Raw genomic sequence first — 21222 nt, 5'->3', positions numbered from 1 at the left:
GCGGGCTGGGGGGGGGGGGGTGTTTAGTTTCTTGGCCTAGGATATCTTTTGGCAGCTTATAACCAGTTGTGAGTAGAATTACGACAAGAGCTCCAACAGCTCGATTTTTGGATGGACCAAATTCTTGTAAGTTGCGATTACACGCCCATTTTCAAGGTACAGACGTGTGGATGATCATAGACCACCGTTTTTGTGATCTCCAACTAAAATCAGCGTCAGGCATCGTCGGCGTGCGAATACATTCAAATTATACAACGTGAGATTGGTCTCCCAGACAGACTAATCCCCGCCCCAATAACTTTGGATCATTCGAAATACCCAGTGGATGGACCGGGAACCAGTCTAGGTCTGCCCCAACTCTCCTTTTCTGGCCGTTGAGCGAGTACTTGTGCACGGAGAGCGCATAGCTGGAAAACTGCCATCCCTGCTGTAAGGCAATTACAAGGTAAAGAGGTTTTATTTTTTGCTTGGGAGAGATATTCAAGAAACATGGACTGACCCTCATCACAGGTTGTACCCATCCAGAATGATGTACATGAGCAGGTGAATCCATTATTAGCAGCAGGGATGCATGCACCACCATTGTTGCAGGGACTGGCATTACAGCCCGTACCTATAGAGGGACAAAACAAACAAGTGAAATGAGAACTGAAAGTGTAGCGGCATGGCCTCCATAGTCATTTCCAAAAATGGTGCACTTTGTGATAAAAGCATGAAACTTCCCATTTTGATTCTTCATGCCGCGAAGCAAATTTCCAGATATTAGCATTTCGTATTTGACCTCCGGCGACCTTTGAGAGGTCAATGACCTTTACATACTCTATTTATAACAATTGTTCATCAAAACTTCACTTTCATAGGTCTTCATGCATACAATGAAACCAATGATCAGATGTGGGAACAATTCATATTCGTTTTTAACCCCCTCGTAGCTACTTCATGACAAGTCATTAGATAGTCGTATTTTGTCCGTTAACTTCAGTCAAACTCCATCAGCGCGGCTGGTATAAGACTAGTACGTAATCAGAAATAATCAGCATCATTTGGTCTGGGAACTAGACTACATGCATTGCAGGGATATTTGTGTGCGTGGAACCAGTAACCGTACGTAAAACAATTACCAACTTGGCACCAAGTCTAACCCCCTCGGGGCACATTCCCCTCGGGTGCTATGCGCCCCTCGGGTGTTAAAAAGGTCATATCCCACATCACAGGCCAAGTTCGGGCAAGGACCATTAGTCGACTAGTGGTTGATTTGTGACGTACCTTACGCCTGCGCACTAATAGCAACGTGCGAACGTCTCTAGTCAAACGCTGGTCAGAATGTCATCGTAAAACTTCTGGATCCTGGCTCTCTGCTAGCGTTATGAATGCGGCTATTGGTTACCAGCGAAGCAACCAACCCAAGTAGGCTGGTTCCAAATAGTCGACTAGCGTAGTCAACCACCGTCGACTAGACAGAGTTCGGGCAAACGTTAGTTAACCATTGGTCAACTATAGTCCTTGCGCGAACTTGGCTACAGTAGTCAACAATTTTTAATTATTCAATGAGTTCCAGTGCAACAGGGAACAGTATAGCATACATATTCCAGGAATGCTAGCAGGATAAGAAATTAAATCTTCTTGACGTAACTTCAAGATGGTTAAGATGGAACACGGATCAAGGATACAAGTTTGTTTGAAGAAAATAATTAATCAACACCTTTCATGGGATTAAGCAAGCTAAAAAGTTGACATTGAATTTAATTTTGTCAGTAAGTGACTTACTAGGTTGTACAGTGACAGTGAACGTGCATGTTGCCGTCAAGTCAGCAGGGTCCGTTGCTGTATACGTCACCGGATATTGGCCCACAGACAGTGATTGGCCAGGTTCAAAGGTCGTCGTCCGGGTTACCGTGCCCGAGTTGTCTGAGGCGGTCGGCGGCGTCCAATTAGCGATGGCCTGATCCGTGGCTTGGGCCACGGACAGAGTGAAACTCTGTGGACAGTTAGCAAGAGTAGGGTTCTCTTCATCTGTGTGGGAGAGCATGCAACAAAACAAAGCACGGTCAGCTACAGAAATTAAGAGTATATATCTGTTGTCAATCCTAAGTCTACTGGGAGTTAACTCTTAAGTCTACTGGAAGTTTACTCACATCATATAAGACAAGAAATAGCCTACAATTGGTACAAGAAAACATACTAATGGGGGAATTGAAGCAAATTTAAGCGATTGATAATAGAATCTCAACCAAGTATAAAATTGAGGGCCAATCATCAGGCACTTTCAGGGGCAGATCCAGGTATTTTTGCAGGGAGGGGTTTCATCAGCAAATCAATACTGAAATGTAGACAGGTTTTTTTTGTCCAGACACTTGGTTCCATAAAATCAATACGTGGGGGGGGGGGGGGGGGGGGGGGGGGGGGGGGGGGAGGGGGGCGTGGGGGGGCTTGTACCATACTTTCAATGGGGGTGCTGTTCAAATCCGACGGTTATTCACACCGTGTTAGAGAATAGTGCACACATACTGTCGGAAACCAACGGGATTTGACCGTATTTTGTTTACAGGTGTATATTAACACAAGTGGAATTGTTTTGGGGTGTCAGAACAGGGGGTGTTAGCATTATTTTTGTATGAATTTCTATTGAAACAAAAACATTTTGACAGAGCTGGGGGTATGACACCCCTAGGACCTGTCTTTTTTTACATTACTTAATTGCAGAGGACATTCTGAGATTTCTGGCATTAGAATGGTTTTTAAAATTTAATGGGATGATCTTAAATAACATTCTGCCAACTTTTAATGTAGCACGTAAGACCCTAGATTGAATATTCCATTAGATATCTTACCAGTAACAGTGACAGTGAACACGCAAGTGACTTGGTTGTTATTGCCATCGATAGCCGTGTACGTAACTTCAGTCATCCCAATAGGGAAGGCAAATCCAGGGGAGATGTCGGACGTCAACGTTACAGCTCCTTGGTCATCGGTTGCCGTGGGAGCGGTCCATGTGACTGAGGCCGTGGCCAGACCAGTGTCTGTCGCTCTCGCGATATTGGACGGGCAGTTGGAAATCACTGGTAACGTGTTGTCGTTAGAAACTGCACCAAAATAGGCAAATTCGCATCAGGTGACTTCTACTGTACAAATCATGGTTTAAAAAATCACTGATCTTATAAACTGACTTCTATTATTTGTTTGACTGATCACAATGGGCCTTATTCACGAGTTGGCCATTTGTGTCGAGTTCCCTGAATGTATTTCATTCATTTTTAAATGTTGAGTGGGATGGCGCCAGACTTTTTAGGCACAATGCAGCCTTATTTTACCGTCATTTTTTTTAATATGGCTCTAAACATAAGGGAATGTTTAATTTCAAATGTTAAATGATTTATTGAAGCAGCCTGGAATTTATTATACATTAAGTTGCTTTCATTTCTCTTCGCAAGTTCCAAAAATTAAAAGATTTTGCCTCACTTTCAATTCAATATGGCCGGCTCATGAATAAGGCCCATAGAATGTTTCAAAGGAAATCAGGCTTAAAGGTAGAGTAGATCATTTGTCATAAATAATGGAACTCATACTGTTTTATTTCAGGCTCATTTGCTCAAAGCTAAAAAATTCACAAAGTTAAAGGTAGAGTAAATGATATGTCATTTGTGCATTTTTTTTCGTTTGAAGCAACAAAAGTACTCAAAATCTAAAGACGGGTGCTTAACAACTAACCTGAGGAACTTTTAGCTCAGTGAATGCGGTATATTTCGAGAAAACAATATTCTAGGATCTCAATTTCCATTTAAAAGTTGCAGGGTCATGTTTTGAATTGCACCAAAATCAGCTTCCAGGACACATTCTCATTCTGTCGATTGCAGCTACGCGATGTCACGCACTGAACCGACGAATTACAGAAACTGCACATGAGTGTGCGCGAGCACGCACCCATTCACGGCTTCGCCAAATTATAAACGAACTACTAACATAAATTTCCAAATGTGTGTCTTAAGACGCATCTTTGGAAAGAACCTTCTTTAACCGTCTTCTCCAAAATGACAGCATGCCAGAAAGAACAATTTCACAGGGAGTTTAGTGTCACCACTATCTTTAAGCCAAATATGTTTTTCAACAATAATTCTGTCGGTTACCTTTAGAATAGCTGCAAATGATACACTCTACCTTTAAACAACTGGATTTAAAAAAAAAAGCGAAACACACTTTAAACAAAATCAGTAGCATGTGATGAATAAGCCAGTTCGATATTTAGTCTATGTTAAAGGTCTTTCGGAATAAAATCGTAGATGTGATGTTACGCGATGTTACGCGATGTTACGCGATGTTACGCGATGTAACGTGAGCGCCCGTTCTGCTCGTAATTAACACATAAGCGTCGTGCGCCCGTCTCCCTGTGCGTGTTCATTTGCCTTCGATTATCCCGAATGACCCTTGACCCATATCATTGTGTGCACGCACAGTTGGAATACCGAACTGGCTTAGGCCCAAAAAAAAGTCTCCGGTTTCTGGTATAGAGCTTGCCCCAAAAGTGGTGCGGCGACGCGGCTTTTTTTGTTTTTACATTTTTTTTCTTCAAATGTCGGCTGATGACTGCAAATGGTGCCCGACTAAATTTAGTGCAAAATGTATGGGAGCCCAGAGGGGTCACATAAAGCTTATACTCGATCATAACCCCATCAAAAAACACGTTAAAATTGTGCAGAAGCAGGATTCCAGTCAAACCAGTGAGTTTGGCAGTTTTGAGGCATCATCTTACATTGAAAAAAAAAAACCTTTTTCATTTTGCCGACGTGCATGGCTACGGCGAAGCGCGCAGACCAGAATCCGGAACCTTTTCTTTGGCGTTATTGACGCAAGTTTGGACAAGTCTCACCTGTGACAGTCACAGTGAATTGACACACTGCCGTCAAACCAAATGGATCTGTAGCCGTGTAGGTGACCGGCGTGGTCTGTACCGTGAAACCATCGCCAGGATTGTGTGACGGTGTCAGAGTGACTTGACCTGAATTGTCAGTGGCTACTGGAGGAGTCCAGCTGACGGAGAGGGAAGTCTGACCCTGGGGTACGGTCTCTGCAATATTGGACAGACAATTCACTATCACTGGAGCCTGGGTATCCACTGGAAAAGAAAGACAAAGAAAAGGTTTCATCTGTTAACAGAAGTGAAGTTTTTCAAGTTGCTCTCTCAGTGCTAACTTTTCAAGTTTTCACGCCAAAAAAAGGGTTTTGTTTTTAAATTGCTTTTTTTTTCTGTCAAATAGAAAAATGTTCATTTGTGAATGGGACATCTTGAAAAAAATCCCCCCCCCCCCAATCACTTTAACAAATTTACTTGACAAATTTTGAATTATCTGCGGCCAAAGCTTCAATATCTTTTTGTGCGTTATAGGCCTAATAGTAACCCAAAATAAATACCTATTTTCAGAAAGTTGTAAATTGAAAAAGAGTAGCTGGTTCCGTCTAAATAAAACTGGCAAATTCTCAATTTGTAATTTTCCATTGTTTGCGTCATATTGAGCATGAGCACTTTAGATTTAACGTGATGTAAACAATTGAAAAGGACCGGTGTGTTTGCTGCCACCAACGTCTCAAAGTCTCCCGTTGTGCAATTTTTTTGGTTTGAAACAACAGAAGTGCTGAAAAACCTAAGAAGGGTGCTTAACAACTAACCTAATGGAATCTTAGCTCAGTGAATTTTGTATATTCTGAGAAAACAATATTCTAGGATCTCAATTTCAATTGAGATCTTGCAGAGTCATGTTTGAATTGTGCCTGAAATCAGCGTCCTGTACACCTTCTCATTCAGCTGATTGCAGCTATGCGATGTCACACACTGAACCGCCGAATTATAATGACCGCATGCGCGTGTGCGTCCTGTCAACACTTGCGTGCACCTATTCAGGCTTAGCCGAATAAAAAAGAACTATTAATGGAAATTTCCAAAAAGGCATCTTCAGATGCATCTTTGGAAATGACCTTCTTTTATTGTTTTCTTCAAAATGACAGCATGCCAGAAGGATTTCACTGGGAGTTTTAATAGTGCCATCACTATCTTTAAACCAAGTAAGCTTTTCAGCAAAAATTTTGTCAGTTACTTTTTGGATAGCTGCAAGTGCTGTACTCTACCTTTAAAATGTGCACACTTAACGCCTGTATATAAGCAAAGTCAGGCAGATATGTGAAAATTGAGTGTTGAGTTTTGAAAAATCATAGGCAGATTCTGTGTCATACATGTTACCGATCACATCAGTCGTCACATATTATATCTCACAGGTTATTGTATGGCACTAAGGCCAAAAAAAAAAAATATTCGGTCTCTGGTCAGACCAAAGTTCCGGAATTGACGCGGCCACGCGGCTTTTTTTCCCCACTTTATTTCCCTTTCTTCAAGCTTGGATTGTACAGACAAGGTGGGGTACTATTTTGCTTTTTTGGTGTCCTCATGTACATTGGTGTCCTCCATAATTTGCCTTGGTGCTTTCGATCATTTGCCTTGGTGCAATTTCCTATTCTTTGGTGCTCTTTGGTAAAAAAAATTGAGGTGCGGAAATAGAGGGCGCTGTTGAAGCTACCGCGGAACATGTAAAAAAAAAAAAAGATCGACGCGCATGATTAAAATCGACGCACGCGCTGACCAGAGACCGACTTATTTTTTTGTTGGCCTAATAGTAGAATCCAAACGTTTCTTTGTTGGGATCTCCGCTCACCTATGACAGCAACAGTAAATGAGCAAGTGGAAGAGCGGCTGAGGTCGTCTGTAGCCGTGTAGGTTACCAGTGTGCTAGTACCAGCGTTGAAGCTAGTCCCTGGTTCACGGTCGGTCGTTAGAGTCGCTGAAGCGGGAAGCGCTGTAGGAGCGGTCCACGCTACGTTGGCTTGGGGTACCCCTGACGCCACGTAATGATTGATGCTGTCTGGGCAGTTCAGAATGGTTGGCGCACCTTGATCATCTGCAAGCCAGAAAAGGACCATTCATAAATACCTAAGACAGTTTACCCATTCCTACTGGTCGAGAGCCTGTCACGCCAGGGCGTCAATCCTGGGGGGGGGGGGGGGGACAAGGGGACACGTCCCCCCACTTTTTGAAGGATGGGGGACACAAAATGCATTTTTGAACTTAATTGTGTGTCTCATTTACAGGGCCCTGTTATACACAATGTATCTTTTGCTGAGAAATTATTGGTTAAAGTGGTCAGAAATTTCCTCAGATCGCACCAAAAATTGAATTTTTAACACAAACTCCGTTTTTTTTTAAACCTTATCCACGGATCACATTTATGGTATGAGATATTTAAGTAAAAATGAAACCATGTGATATCCTGAAAATGAGATCAGAATAATCTCATAAGTCTCCGGGGTAGCAAACTAGAAGGCAGTGCAAGACTATGAACTATTGACATTATAACGCATGTTATTTGATGGTTTTTTTTTTTTATATATATGAACAGTTTCCGTTTTCCTGAAATATCACTTACCTTTGTTGTGATCCATGGACAGGGTTACAAAAATGTGTTTGTGTGTAAAATTCCATAACTGCCAAAGTACGTGAGTGATTTGAATGATTCTTTAACTAAAAGAAAGCTTATTAATTGGGCTTTCGCATCCTAGATCTTGCAGAGCTTCTTTAAAAAATAGTGGTAGCCAATTGGGTTTCCCTTTTTTTTTTTACTCACCCTGTACTTTGAACTTACAATGCATACATTCGTGTATGAAGCTAGCGTGGCGTTTGCCCGAAAGCGCGTGTGCATGTTTGTTTTTCTCTGTACATGCTACACGAGGTTTCATTTTTCCGGTCTGTGAAGGGATGGAAAGCCTGTTTTCCAAAACATGAGAAAGCCTGAATCCAGGCTATAACCTGAAAACTGGCTGTTCTAACCTGATAGGCTGTTCAATGGCACTGATCCCTTCATGTGTTTGTTTTCTTTCTTTTTTTCTGCACAATGCCATGAAGTGAATTTCTAGCTCCTTGGACAAGTTTAAAGGGTCATTAAAGACACACTTGTTTAATCTGTAACTACCTCGTCAGGCCTGGCCCGCGTGTGCTCGTCTCAGGGAGCCCCTGCACTCCTCGGTCTCCCTTTGATTGTTTCCCTGCGATTCTATCGCTGGGCTCTCTTGTCTGAGCGCCGTGGCCTGGGCCTGGCAGTGGTTTCAGTTCCATTTGGTTTTCCATTATTTTATCCTTGTCAATGTTGTAATTTTGGGTCATTTTCTGAGCGCTTTGTAACCCTAGGAAAAGGCGCTTTATAAATGTTATTATTATTATTATTATTATTATTATATTGTCAACGAAACTCTTCTTCCTGGAAGCCTTTGTAAAAACTCACCGACAACGTCGACAACGAAAGAACAGGTGTCTGAATTGCCGTAGTTATCAAAGGCCGTGTAGGTGACCGTCGTCATGCCCAGGTTGAATAGCGTGGGGGGCTCGTGAGTGGTTTGCAGGTTAACTGGTTCCCCGGAGTCGTCGGTAGCGGTAGGGGGCGTCCAGGATGCAGTGGCCTGATTCTGGCCTGGGGGAGCAGTCGCACCGACATCACTTGGGCATCCCACAAAGACAGGAGCGGTGGCATCATCTGAAGTTACGGATAAAATCAATCGATTCGGTCAATAATCTTGTACATTAAAGAGTAAAGCAACACTCAAACAAAGATAACTCACGTTTGAAATTTTACCGAACCAACAAATGGTTTCCTTGAGTTTAAAGGTATAGAGTATATCATTTGCAGCCATCAAAAAAGTAACCGATTAAATTATTGTTGAAAAGCGAACTTGGTTTTATTTAAAGAAAGTCATGGCATTAAACTCCCTGTGAAATTGTTCTTTCTGGCATGCTGTCATTTTGAAGAAAACGATAAAAGAAGGTCATTTCAAAATATGCGTCTAATGACACATTTTTGGAAATTTCTGTTAGTAGTTCGTAGTCAATTTGGCGAAGCCGTGAATTGGTGCGTGCAAGTGTTGAAACGACACACACACACACACATGCGAGCAGTTGTTATTATTTGCGCGATTGCTGTTACTCGGGGACATTCAAACATGACTCAGCAACTTTTGAATTAAAATTGAGACCCTAAAATATATTTTGCTCGGAATATACAGCATTCACTGAGCTAAAACTTCATCTGGTTAATTGTTAAGTACCCTTCTTTGGATTTTGAACACTTTTGTTGCTTCAAAAAAAAAAACACAATCGACTCTACCTTTAAAGGAAGGAAGGCATTGAAAAAAACTCAAACACGAATTTAAAAAATTTCAAGAACACCTATTAAGAGTCACTTTCTATACCAGTATAAATTGCTGACGGCCTTGTATATAGAGTGTTGTTTTTTACCCCACTGTAAACATTCTGAATAAGGGGGTCAACCTACTGATAATGTTGACACTGAAGACACAGGTGACTGTGTTGCCAACGCCATCTTCAGCTGTGTATGTGACAACCGTCGTCCCGGACTGGAACGAGTTGGACGGATTGTGGGTCGTGGTGAGACTGACGCCGGAGAAATCATCGGAGGCCGTGGGAGGTGTCCAGGCAACGATGATAGACGTCACGGCAGCGCCAACACGCCTGGTTATTTTGGCGGGACAGTTGGAGATAGTCGGTGGGGTCGAGTCAGTGAGAGCTGGCGAAAAAAGAAAAGAAAAAGAGGCGCGAAGTCATAGTGGTGTAAATTTAATGAGTGGGGGGGGGGGCAAAATGTCCCTGCCCCCCTCTAAAACTGAGAAATCGAGAAAATGTTGAGAAATCCAGGATTTTTTTGGGAAAAATATTTTGCCCCCCTCTAAAAAAAATATACGGTTTCAGAACGGATAGCACGACTGTCCTAAGGTTTCTCTACGAGTACACCGCGGTGTGTCAAGATTATGGACGTATTGGAGAAGAATATTGACGGTATTACTAAAAATAATGACGTTAACGCCATGGTTGTCTGCGATTGGGCCACAGATGACCAAGGTTCTCCTACGAATAAAGCTTGGAGATTCATAGTACAACCTTGGCAGAACCCTAGTACATCCAGGAATATCTGTAGGACCTTCGTAGCGACAATAATTACAAATAGCCACGAATAACACAACGTTTGTCCTACAGATGTCCCATGGTTGCACTACAGATCAATTTTCATGACGTTTCACCACGGAAGTTTTGAACAGTTTAAAACATCCGTAGCCCCTCCACGAATACCCAAGGAAGATGACGGATAACCACGGAGGTACTAAGGATGAATACGGTACTCCCACGGTTTATCACAAAGTTCAAACCGTGGAGATCTGCAGCTCCAAACCGTAAAATGTGTGACTTGGACTAATACTCCCCACATATAGAATCGTTCCGCAGAATCGTCCAGCAAAAACTCACCAGTTATCGTGATGGAGAATCTACATTCGGCACTATTACCAGACCCGTCTGTGGCCGTGTACACGACCTCATGCGTACTGACTGCGAAGGTATGCCCAACCTGAAAGTTGGAGACAAACGACGGAGTGCCAAAATCATCAATGGCCGTGGGTGGGGTCCAGGAGACAGACAGCTGCGTGATGCCTGGGTTGACTTCTCTGGTGATATTCATGGGGCAGCCGTTAATGATGGGGTCCTGTGTGTCAACAGCCTCTGTGCATTAAAAAAAAATTAAAACCAAGAAAAATGAGAATCTTGTGAGCTACAATTTCAAGAAAACTGAAAGATCAAAATATTTTGAGCCTTTAACCATGCAGGTTTTTTTTTTTTTTTTAATTTATTCCTGTGCTTTTGTGATCTATGATCATTATTACAGCTATTTCTTGCCTTTAATACCTTGTAATTGTCAATGTTTTTAAAATCTTTTTTAATCTCTTATTTCTATGCGATCTTATTCATTTTCTACAACTTTTTATTTGTCAATTCAATTTACTTTTGAATGTTACCATTTCGAGTTGGGATCGACAGGCTTTGGAGTCGCAGTGTTTCAGTATACTTTTGTCAATCCTGGCCAGCTTGGATTGGGTTGTTTTTGTTATGTTTAGTTTTGTTTATTATTTCCATACATGTACTCAATTGTCATTTGTAAGGAACGTAATGGATTTGGGATGAGGGAGTTTTGCTCTAATTTGTTTTAACTTGTTTTTAGTTTCAATGTTTTAATCTTTATTTTGTTAATTTATTTTTTGCAAAGATTGTCATTATCTTTTTGGAAGTAATGGTAGTCCTGAAAAGGACTGTTTGGTTAACTTCTCAGATGTTTACTGTGCTGCTCTGTTTCTGCCCTCTGCTTGGTTATCTTTTTCACAAATGCAAATTTCGGCCTGTGTTCTTATTGCAGCAGTCAAAATATCAGTCGCAATGGACAAAATGAAAAAGCGGCGCTTGTTTTCAATTGGCCATAACTCAATAAATATTTACCTGATTGGAAGGGCTATATACTCTCCAAATATACAGGGTAAAAGAAAAAGGAAACTCAAATGTCGGGACTTTTGTTTTAGTGAAGTTCAACATGTAGCACTTTCAAAATCTAGGATATAAATGGCCAATTCATAAGCTTTCTTTTAGTACAAGGATCATTCAAATCACTCATGTAATTTTCAAGATACAGAATTTTAAACACAACCACTGTTTTAAAGTTCTGTCCACGGATCACAAAAAAAGGTGTGCGTTCTTTCAGTGAAACCAAAACGTTTTGCTGAAAGAACACTTGCCTTTATGTGATCCGTGGACAGAACTTTAAAACAATGGTTGTGTTTATAATGCCATAACTTGAAAAGTACATGAGTGATTTGAATGATTCTTGTACTAAAAGAAATCTTATGAATTTGGCTTTCATATCCTAGAGTTTGAAAGTGCTGCATGCAGAACTTCACTAAAACAATGGTCCTGACATTTGGGTTTCGTTTTTTTTTTACTCACCCTGTATATAGATATTTGCATTTTTTTTCTTAAAGCTGTGAAAAAGAGGACGGTTTGAGGGTTAAGTGATTTTTTACACACCCTGCATGTTGATTCTTGGCAGTTCATACTATTGAACTTGACAGCAAGACTGGTTCCCCTACCTGTGATAGTGATGGTGAAGTTGCAATACCCCCGGTTACCAGCCACGTCGGTAGCCGTGTAGACCACTTGGGTGTCTCCAACGTTGAACTGGGCACCGGGAGTGTGTGACGCCGTGGTGGTGACCGAGCTGATGGCATCCGAGGCGGTGGGCGGAGTCCAGGTCACTGATTTAGAGGGCGTGCCAAATGGAACAAAGGCCTGGATGTCACCAGGACAGCCACTCCAGAAGGGATTGACCGTGTCAATCACTGAAAGTAAAAAAAGAGCAAATACAGGCCTTGAGTTTATGGTTAGATTGAACATGAACAGTGGACAATCTGACCCCTGCTAAGTTGACTGTGAACCACAGCTGGTTACGGGACATGATACGTTTTCTGAGCCTTCACCAAATTTGTCACCAAAAACAGATGCAGTCAAATTTAAATGAAATTTAAGTTAGGTGAAAGAGTTTGACAGTCCTTAGGCACCTGTTACACAATTCAATTAACACATTTTTCTTTTATGGATGGCACATCATGTTCTAATACAATCACAGCTGTGATTGATGTATCGACATTCATGTACAAAAGTCTGTTGTGCGTGCATGCACGTGCACAATGTAGCACACAGCTGGACACACGGTGTGGCATTGGAGATGTACAAGTGTTGTTCCCGCGTGCGGGGTTTAATACATCAATCTTGTGTTAAAATTTAATCTTTAAATTGTTAATCTTATGTTAAATTCATGTTGTTTTCTCACATCATTAATCTTACTAATGTTGTGCAAACCTGACCCGAAACCGACACCAACCCAACCTCAAACCGACTTTGGGTCGGGTCAGGTTGGTTTGACCATAATCTCAATCAAGTCAAGTCGGTTTTGGTTTTGCGTTTGCGATTTTCGGGTCGGTTAAGCCATCTTGTGAAAAACAAACTATACCAAAACAAAATGAAGCAGTTTGGAAATTCAAGCGGAGCAATATTACTGCAGAGTTACTGTGCCTGTTACAACCAACGTCAACCCACCGCGCAAATGTGCACGTGAATTGCGGTCTAACACGCACAGTCTATAACTGGTAAGCCCACCAGTAGGTAAAGTTACCAGTCTTCACCGTACCATACGATATGAGTCTTTACTGAGAGACGATGATTTGCACCCGACGTGGGTAAGTTCTGGCACAAAAGTTTATACAGTTGCCCAAGCCAGATATTCAGGGTTTTTTCAGGTCGGTTCGGTTTCAGGTCGGTTTGGGTCGGTTTTTGCTTGAGTTTTTGGTTAAATCGGGTCATATTTGGGGAGTACATATCGGTTTTAGTTTGGATTTCCTTCTGTATCTATAATGTTTTGGGCCGGTTTAGCCTGGTCAACCTGACCCGATGCACAACATTACTACTTACCATCGACATGCACATTGAATGTGCAGTTAGCTGTGTTACCAGCACCATCAGTAGCCACATAAACCACTTGCGTAGTACCAGCTGAGAATAGGTCCCCCGGCCGATAGTTCACGTCCACACTGACTGTTCCCCTGGCATCGACGATGGTGGGCTCGGTCCAGGACACACCCACTTTGATCTGGCCCTCTGGGAGTGTCTCTGCTTGGTCCATGGGGCAGTTTGTGATGTCTGGTGGGGTGGTGTCGGGAGTTCCTACATGCAAAATAAATAACGTTCACACTCATAATCCATTCTATTAGGCCGCGGGCCAAAGCCTGAACTTAAAACATAGAAGTTATGGCAAAAATACTATTTTTGACCAAAAATGGGCAAAATAATGAGGAAAAAATGTCGTTATAACTTTAATGTGCAATTTGGGCCAATGTGAACAGTCAGATTAAGAATCAGCACTATCGAATTTATAGTAAAAGCAAGCTGACATCAAAAATTTTAAGACGAACCTCAACTTCTAGACCTGATACAGATTTTGGCCCATGGCCTATATTGGCCCATGGCCTATATTGAGGCATGAATATAATCGTCAAATTTAATGCATGATCACTTTAAAGGTACAAAGGACGATTTTGATTTGTCGTTTGAAGCAACAAAATTGCTCAAAATCCAAAGTAGAATGCAACACAACTATCCTGATAAGTTTAAGCTCGTGGATGCAAAATTTTGAGAAAACAGAGAATCCCTACGCACCTTTTTTATATTTACAGGGCGAGTCAAAAAAAGGAAACCAAATGTCAGGACCATATTTTAATCAAGTTCTACGTGTATCACTTTCAAAACCTAGGATATGAAAGCCCAATTCATAAGCCTTCTTTTAGTACAATAATCATTCACATTGCTCATGTACTTTTCAAGTTGCGAAAATTTAAACACAAAACCATTTTAAAGTTCTGTCCAAGGATCACACAAAAGGTAAGTGTAATTGTTTTGTTTTTCGTTTTCGTGGATGTTGTACTTTAAATTAGGTTTTGCCCTTACACCGATGTATAAACACTGTATACTCAGTGTCTTACATCACACACTGTATACTCAGTGTGTTACATCACAATGAGTACCATTCTCTCTCAGATGTTTAAGGTCTTATAATATTTTCAAACGCAAACTTAAATTGTACCTTATGTAATGTGATATATTTTATATGTAATGTGCCTCTGCCCTTGGACTTTGTATGCACGGCGATCCTACTCGTAGCTCATTATTCATATTATTTGTCATAACTTTTTCATAACTTTCTTTACTGCTTAGCATTATACATGTGTGTAATTGTTTTTCCTGTTATTCGTCTGTTTTTGTGTAATGGCATGCCTGATACAAGCTATGCTTTTAAGGTTTTGCCAACTCTAGTAGCCTTTATATTTTGTTTCAATACTTATATTATTTTTTCATTTCTGTCACAAAGAGGAAAATAATTGTGATTTGATTTGATACATCCCGAGTGAAAATTGGGGGGAAAATGCTGTACTATACTTACGTTCAACATTCAGAACAAACTGGCACGTGGCTGCAAATCCTGCGTTATCAATGAACATGTAGGTGACCTGATACGCTCCCAGGGTGAAGTTCTGTCCGGGGTAGAAGTTCTGCTCTATCCTAGCGATGCCATCCTGGTCGGTAGCTGTGGGTTCGGTCCATGTCACTTCTACCTGACTCTCACCCTCGGGTATATAACGGGTCAACATGACCGGGCAGTTGGACACCATGGGCTTGTTGTTCTCTGTTAAAGGGTATCAGAATATGAAAACATTTAACATTGTTGACATTGATGTGGGACGACGCTTTTAACACCGGAGGGGGGCATAGCACCCAAGTCAAAGTCGAGGGTGCTATGATATACGTCATGAGGGGTTAAAAACAGCATATCGTGCATATCGTGCCACCAACTCAAAAAGATAAGTGGTTGTAACTTAGGCCAGCCCTCAAATTAGAGTCCCTCCCCAGACCGTTCGGGGTTGAGCCCGCCCAGTATGTCAAAGGGACTGGGACCTTGGATGGAACCGATTGGGCCCAGATTAACTACACCAGGCTTCTGCAGCACACTCTGGCTCATCACAAAGGAACCAATTTGTGACACACTAATCCTCCAGCACGCAACAATGACTCTGAGTGGGCCGAATAATCCTCCTCCAATGGCTCGACTTCAATCTATTTTGCCCATTGATCAAACCCCCAGTCACCAGTTCAGACCGATCAGGGCTTCTGGCTTCAGTAACAGGGTGGCTTCTGGCTTCATACCGATCGGGGTGAAAGGGATTGGCTTACCGGGCCCGGTACCCGAACGGTCTGTTATCTGATGGCTGGCCTTACTGTCTGAGAAATAAATTAAATCACTGCGATGTAACCTTTCATAACTGAAGGTTTTGACGTCTTGCCGGACATGAGACGGAGCTCACTACCTGCTTCTGCTGTTAGCCCCATCCAGCCAATCTTTTAACATGCCCCCCTGCTCATAATTTTTTTTTTTTTTTAGCTGTGGTTATCTACCAGACTGGGACCGTGAGTGCATAAAAACGTGCAAAATTACTACTGACGTTTTTTTACTCACCATTCGGCTAATTAATGCCCACACAACACATACATCAAAATGCTATAGTTGCAAGCATGTCACCTGCGGAATTTGAGACCTTAAATCCAATTTTAAGGCAAGTTTTTGGCAGTTCAAAAACCATCCACGTCATTCTCCATGCTCTAGAAATGGTTGTGTGATTCCCAAGGTATTCTGGGTAGGTGTAGGAAGAGCCTTGCAGCTTACTTGTTTTTTAATCGATGGCCAAATGAACATAGCGCCCTCTGTTAAAAAATGAAGCATTCTGCATTCACTCAGATCAACAAGAGGGCGCTGTTTTATCTACACGATGAAAATGTTTTAGCTGAGGAGTTTTTTGCACAATGCATTGCAGTACACATCAACGTTATGTTTTGCGTTTGGATTTCGATAACTCCCTGCAAAATTAGAATTAAAAGCTGAATTTTTGGTGATGCAATACTCACAACAGCAACTTTGCGAGGCAGAAGTTTCGGGGATTATTGAAGAAACTGTAGTGAGTATGCTTGCTAATTTGATTCACACTGGTTTTATTATGCAGCACAAACTTTTGCACGATATGGATACCAATAAGTTTTGGGACTCTCATACACAGTATTGAGAGTCCCAAATTTTCGGACTAGTTATCTACTAACTTCATGTTCTTTTGAGTAGGGTCTAAACTAAAGCAGAAATTAAAAAAAAAAAAATTAAACCAGTAAATTAGTACACTTTTATTATCTTGTCCTCACCTTCAATGGTAATAGTGAATGTGCATGTTTGCTGGTTGTTATGGTCATCAGTCGCCGTGTATGTCACATGATGCACTCCCAGGCTGAACATACCCGGGGATCTAGAGGCGATCAATGTAAAGATAACGGTGTTGTCTGTCACAGTGGGTGTGGTCCAAGTGATGGCATCGGTAGGGATGCCGATGATGTCATCGGGACAGGTTTGGAATACTGGAGGCTCCATGTCTAGGGGAAAGGAGAGGATCGAGAATGAAGAGGATTACTTGAGTGAGAATCAAAAGTGTTTTTCTGTGTATGTGAAGTTAGTTAACCCAGTAACATATGCATTACTTTGTATTACATAGTATTCATTTCCTGACGAATCTGTGGGCAGTACGAGGCAGTATCAGCTCCATGCAAAAGTACCCCCTCAACGGTAAGAAAGGAAGAGTTGGGGAGACCACTGGGAGAGACGTTCAAATGCATTGCCGAAGGCGTTCATGCTCAAGAGAAGACGCTATGGCTTTGTGCACATTCAGAATAAAATACGCTGTGCGTACTTTGCGCTATACGCGCGAACCAGTATGCAGTGGTAAAAAGCGTCCTCTCTTGTTCATGCATGGAGCGTAAATGCAGTAACAGGCAGGATGGTCTGGAGCATTACAGAAACTACAACACGTCCCAAAATACCCGCAACTTTTTTTGTGAGGCTCTAGCGTTGGCGCGGAAACATGTACCGCCATTATTTTTATATCATTTGAAAGCTTGGAATCTGAACTTTATCCCAGGCGAGTATAGAGGCATGTTCAAATAAAGGAATGTCGAAAGAAAACTCAACCGATTTCAAGGAAAATCGATGATGCAGTACATTAGATGCCAACTCTAGTCACACTTTAAGCATGCTTTTTGATATATCTATACTTGCACGTGAATTTCAAAAGAGACTCAGAATAAACTTAAAACGAAGAACAATATTGTGAATTTATTTAAGCTGTAGTCTATGTGGATCGAAAAGAATAGGAAACACAGGAAGTACAAGGCAACAAGATTGTCATTTCCATGTTAAAAAAAATGAGTATGATTGATTTTCCTTGAAATCGGTTGTGTTTTTGTTTGACATGCCTTTATTTGAGCACGAATAATTTCAAAACCCTTTTGAAAATCAAACCAATACTTATCAGGGATAAAGTTAAGATTCTAAGCTTTAAAATCGTATAAAAATAGTGGCAGTACATGTTTCCACAAGGACACTAGAGCCTCACAAAAAAAATGTGGCGGGTATTTGGGACGCGCTGCAATGGGTTTCTCCTACCTGGTATCTTTGCAATGATTCCTTCTTCTGAAGGCAGACAGAGCAAAAGTGACACTAACCAATTGAAATACAAACTGACTTCGTTAAATTGTGTTCCTTAAGTGAGAGCATTCGCAAATGTGCCTACCAAACCCTAACCTTTACATAGCTCATTTTTGTAACTGGAAGTCTGTAATAGAATCAGAGTTACTTCTGAGTAACTTGCCATGCACAAACACTTCAACTAGCTTACCTGAGACCGTGACAGTGAAAGAACAGGTGGCCGTATTTCCCATGCCGTCACTTGCTGTGTACATGACCGTGTTAACACCTACGCCAAATGCGGCTCCTGACTGGATTGTGGGAGTCAGCGTGATGCTGGCCGGGGAGGAACTACTAGTTGTAGGATCATCCCAATTGGCGACGTTGTTGGGTTGTCCAGTAGCAGTGTTAATGCTAATGGCGTCGGGGCAGGTTATCAGGATGGCATTCCCTGCATCTAGGTGAGTTACAATTCATCTCATGTTAACATCTTCAAATAACAATCAATCTCATGTTAACATCTTAACATAATATCAATCTCACGTTAACACCTTTAAATAACAATCAATCTCATATTAACATCTTAAAATAACAAAAGATCTCATGTTAACATCTTAAAACAACAACTTATCTCACATTAACATCTTAAAATAACAATCAATCTCACATTAACATCTTTAAAAAAAACAATCAATAACATATTATCATCTTGAAATAACAATCCATCTCATGTTAACATCTTAAAATAACAATCCATCTCACATTAACATCTTATAATAAAAAGAAGACCGGGCAATTTTGTCACAACCTAATAAAGGAGATTTTTGAGAGAAAGCGCCCACTGAGCTGGAAAAATGCATTTACTACGAAACGATTGTAGTTCAAAAGGTATTTATGCAACTGTAACTTAGCAAGTTTTTGTGTAATTGCCATGCAAGAACAAAAACTTGGGCCTCAAAATCGAGCCGTTTGAGTGCTAGTCTTCATTTCTGTCACGTTTCTTTTGAAAATATTCTTCAAACACGTGCAAGCCAGTGTGTGTTCTATGTTTCAATGTTTCATAATTCGCTACCTTGTGGAGACGTGTGTACAATAGGGAACAAAATATTGTCAAAGTCTCCACAAGGCTGCACAACTTTTTCATGAAATAGATAAGATTTTACTCAAAAACTGGGAATTTCCAAGGTGTGTTTTATCTGTGCCAGTCTTTTTTTTTAAATTGGCTTAACATTTGATGCTTTAAAACACATATATACTACGTCATGTAAACAAATAAGGTTTTCCAACATTTTCAACATAAATGTTAGACATTATCTATGGATTTACTGTAACCCAGATCTTCAACAAAATTGTGAGTAAACAATCAAAATGGATTTTTTTGTGAAATCTGGACGAATGTGCACCTTTCAGCTTTGCATACATACAGCAGTGTTTTGCAATTTTAGTAGTAGTTTTTACTTACCAACAATGCTAACAGTAATGGTACACTGTGCAATATTGCCAGAGCTGTCTGTTGCAGTGCAAGTCACAATGTGATCCATGCCCACATCAAAGGCTGTTCCCGACGGCGGTGCACACTGTACGGTGGGTACGCCGTTATTGTCGTTAGCCACCGGCGGATCCCAGGATACCGTGTCCGATGGAATACCCGAGGCAACCTCTCGAGTGATGTCAACTGGACATGTGATCGTAGGCAGCTGGTTATCTGTGGATTATCCCCAAAAAAATGGACTTATGATTTATGAATTGCATAAAAAAGGTAAAGGGGACAAACCTGTTTTCACAGGAACTGAGTGCCCATCTCTCTTTTGAAGTGATTGGGCCAGTGAGTCCATGAAATGCTGCTTTGAAGGGGATCGCCACACCTCCTCCACAGTGAGTCTGTTACCTTCCCAGCATTGAATAATGCCGGTACCCATTTAACACCTGGGTTGAGAGGAGTAATTGAGGTAAAGCGCCTTACTCAAGGGCACAACACGCATGGCCACGGCAGGACTCGAACCCACAATCTCACGATCATGAATCCTATGCTCTTACAGCTAGACCACGAATGGCATGCATGTCATATATTATCAACTTTGACGTACAGGAAAAGCTCTAGTAGAAACATATCAACTGGACAGCATATGAAATTGCTGAACCTAAATATAAACCGTTAGGGTGCATTCTGCCATTGTGAACAATAACACCATTTGCCATTGTTGGCAAAATGTGTGCAAATGGGACCGACTGATTGCCCCTAACTTTGGCGAACATTAGCAACCAAGCCTAATGGTCTTCCCAAGTCATACGCCATGTTTTCCAAAGAAGCTGACACGCGACCTGAACGTAATGGTCTTGTCAGAGCTGAAGTTTTTCCGTTTTGTACATCTGCAGCTATTTCATATATTACTGGTAACATCTCGCTTTCAGTCACAATTAATTGTTTGAGGATTGTAAAAGCCGCTTTCCAACCAGTGACACTTGTTAAATTGGCATCCTAGGACGCCGGCATTCTGACAACAGTTTTTCATTGGCATTATCGTCTCATTTGGGGTAAGCATATTCACAGGGCCTAGCTAATGAACACAAACACATTCGCGTGACTGGAACTCATCTCGGTGCCTACCTCTCACAATTATCCAGAATTTACAGACCACTTGATTGCCACTAGCATCTGTAGCTGTGTACGTGACTGGGTTGGTTCCCACAGGAAACGCTGCCCCCGGCTGATGGCTTGGTACTAGATTGACAGGGTCCGTTGGAGTGCTGTCCACGGTGGGAGGGGTCCAGGAGGCGGATCCAGTATTGGAGTTGGCGTCAGTGGTAATGCTCTGGTTAGACGGACAGTCTCTGAGGACTGGCGCGGTGGTGTCTGGAAATTTACAAGTAAGAAATGGAATTGCAGGAAATCTGAGCATTTTAATGCAAGACTTGAAGATTAAAATTAACAATTAACTGGGGGAAAATGGCTAGCGTTCAGCTGTCAAGATTATACAGTGCATGGTTATAAACATTGGCCACTGATCCAAGGCAATGTGAGTATTTATTGCTGGGCAATGCTTGTCATCAGACCATTCAGAGACTCTTATTTGGCAGACCCTGAAAACCAATAGGCCTATTCAGGAACTATAGATTTAAAGATAATACCTCCATAAAAATTGGAAGAACAATGCCTATGGCATCTGCTATTTTTGCTATCTTGCTGTGCATG

At 41.5% G+C, this 21222-nt stretch overlaps 1 protein-coding gene across 2 annotated transcripts in view; it reads right to left on the bottom strand.

The window, feature by feature from the left end:
- Positions 1-21222, bottom strand: part of LOC119742611 (mucin-3A-like) — a 103810-nt gene that overhangs the window by 11885 nt on the left and 70703 nt on the right. For both annotated transcript variants that reach the window (XM_038218730.1, XM_038218731.1), the window contains exons 40-51: positions 16718-16942; positions 14916-15158; positions 13391-13642; positions 12013-12261; positions 10349-10600; positions 9363-9614; positions 8319-8567; positions 6699-6941; positions 4865-5110; positions 2832-3083; positions 1768-2013; positions 500-613 (exon numbers count right to left, since the gene is read on the bottom strand). In XM_038218730.1, the coding sequence (XP_038074658.1) occupies positions 500-613; positions 1768-2013; positions 2832-3083; positions 4865-5110; positions 6699-6941; positions 8319-8567; positions 9363-9614; positions 10349-10600; positions 12013-12261; positions 13391-13642; positions 14916-15158; positions 16718-16942 (2823 nt within the window). The remainder of the gene's footprint in view (positions 1-499; positions 614-1767; positions 2014-2831; positions 3084-4864; positions 5111-6698; positions 6942-8318; positions 8568-9362; positions 9615-10348; positions 10601-12012; positions 12262-13390; positions 13643-14915; positions 15159-16717; positions 16943-21222) is intronic.

This window comes from Patiria miniata, unplaced genomic scaffold (assembly GCF_015706575.1).
Source record: "Patiria miniata isolate m_02_andy unplaced genomic scaffold, ASM1570657v1 HiC_scaffold_6, whole genome shotgun sequence".
NCBI classification, from domain to species: domain Eukaryota; kingdom Metazoa; phylum Echinodermata; class Asteroidea; order Valvatida; family Asterinidae; genus Patiria; species Patiria miniata.
This window is presented reverse-complemented; position numbering and strand designations above follow the sequence as displayed.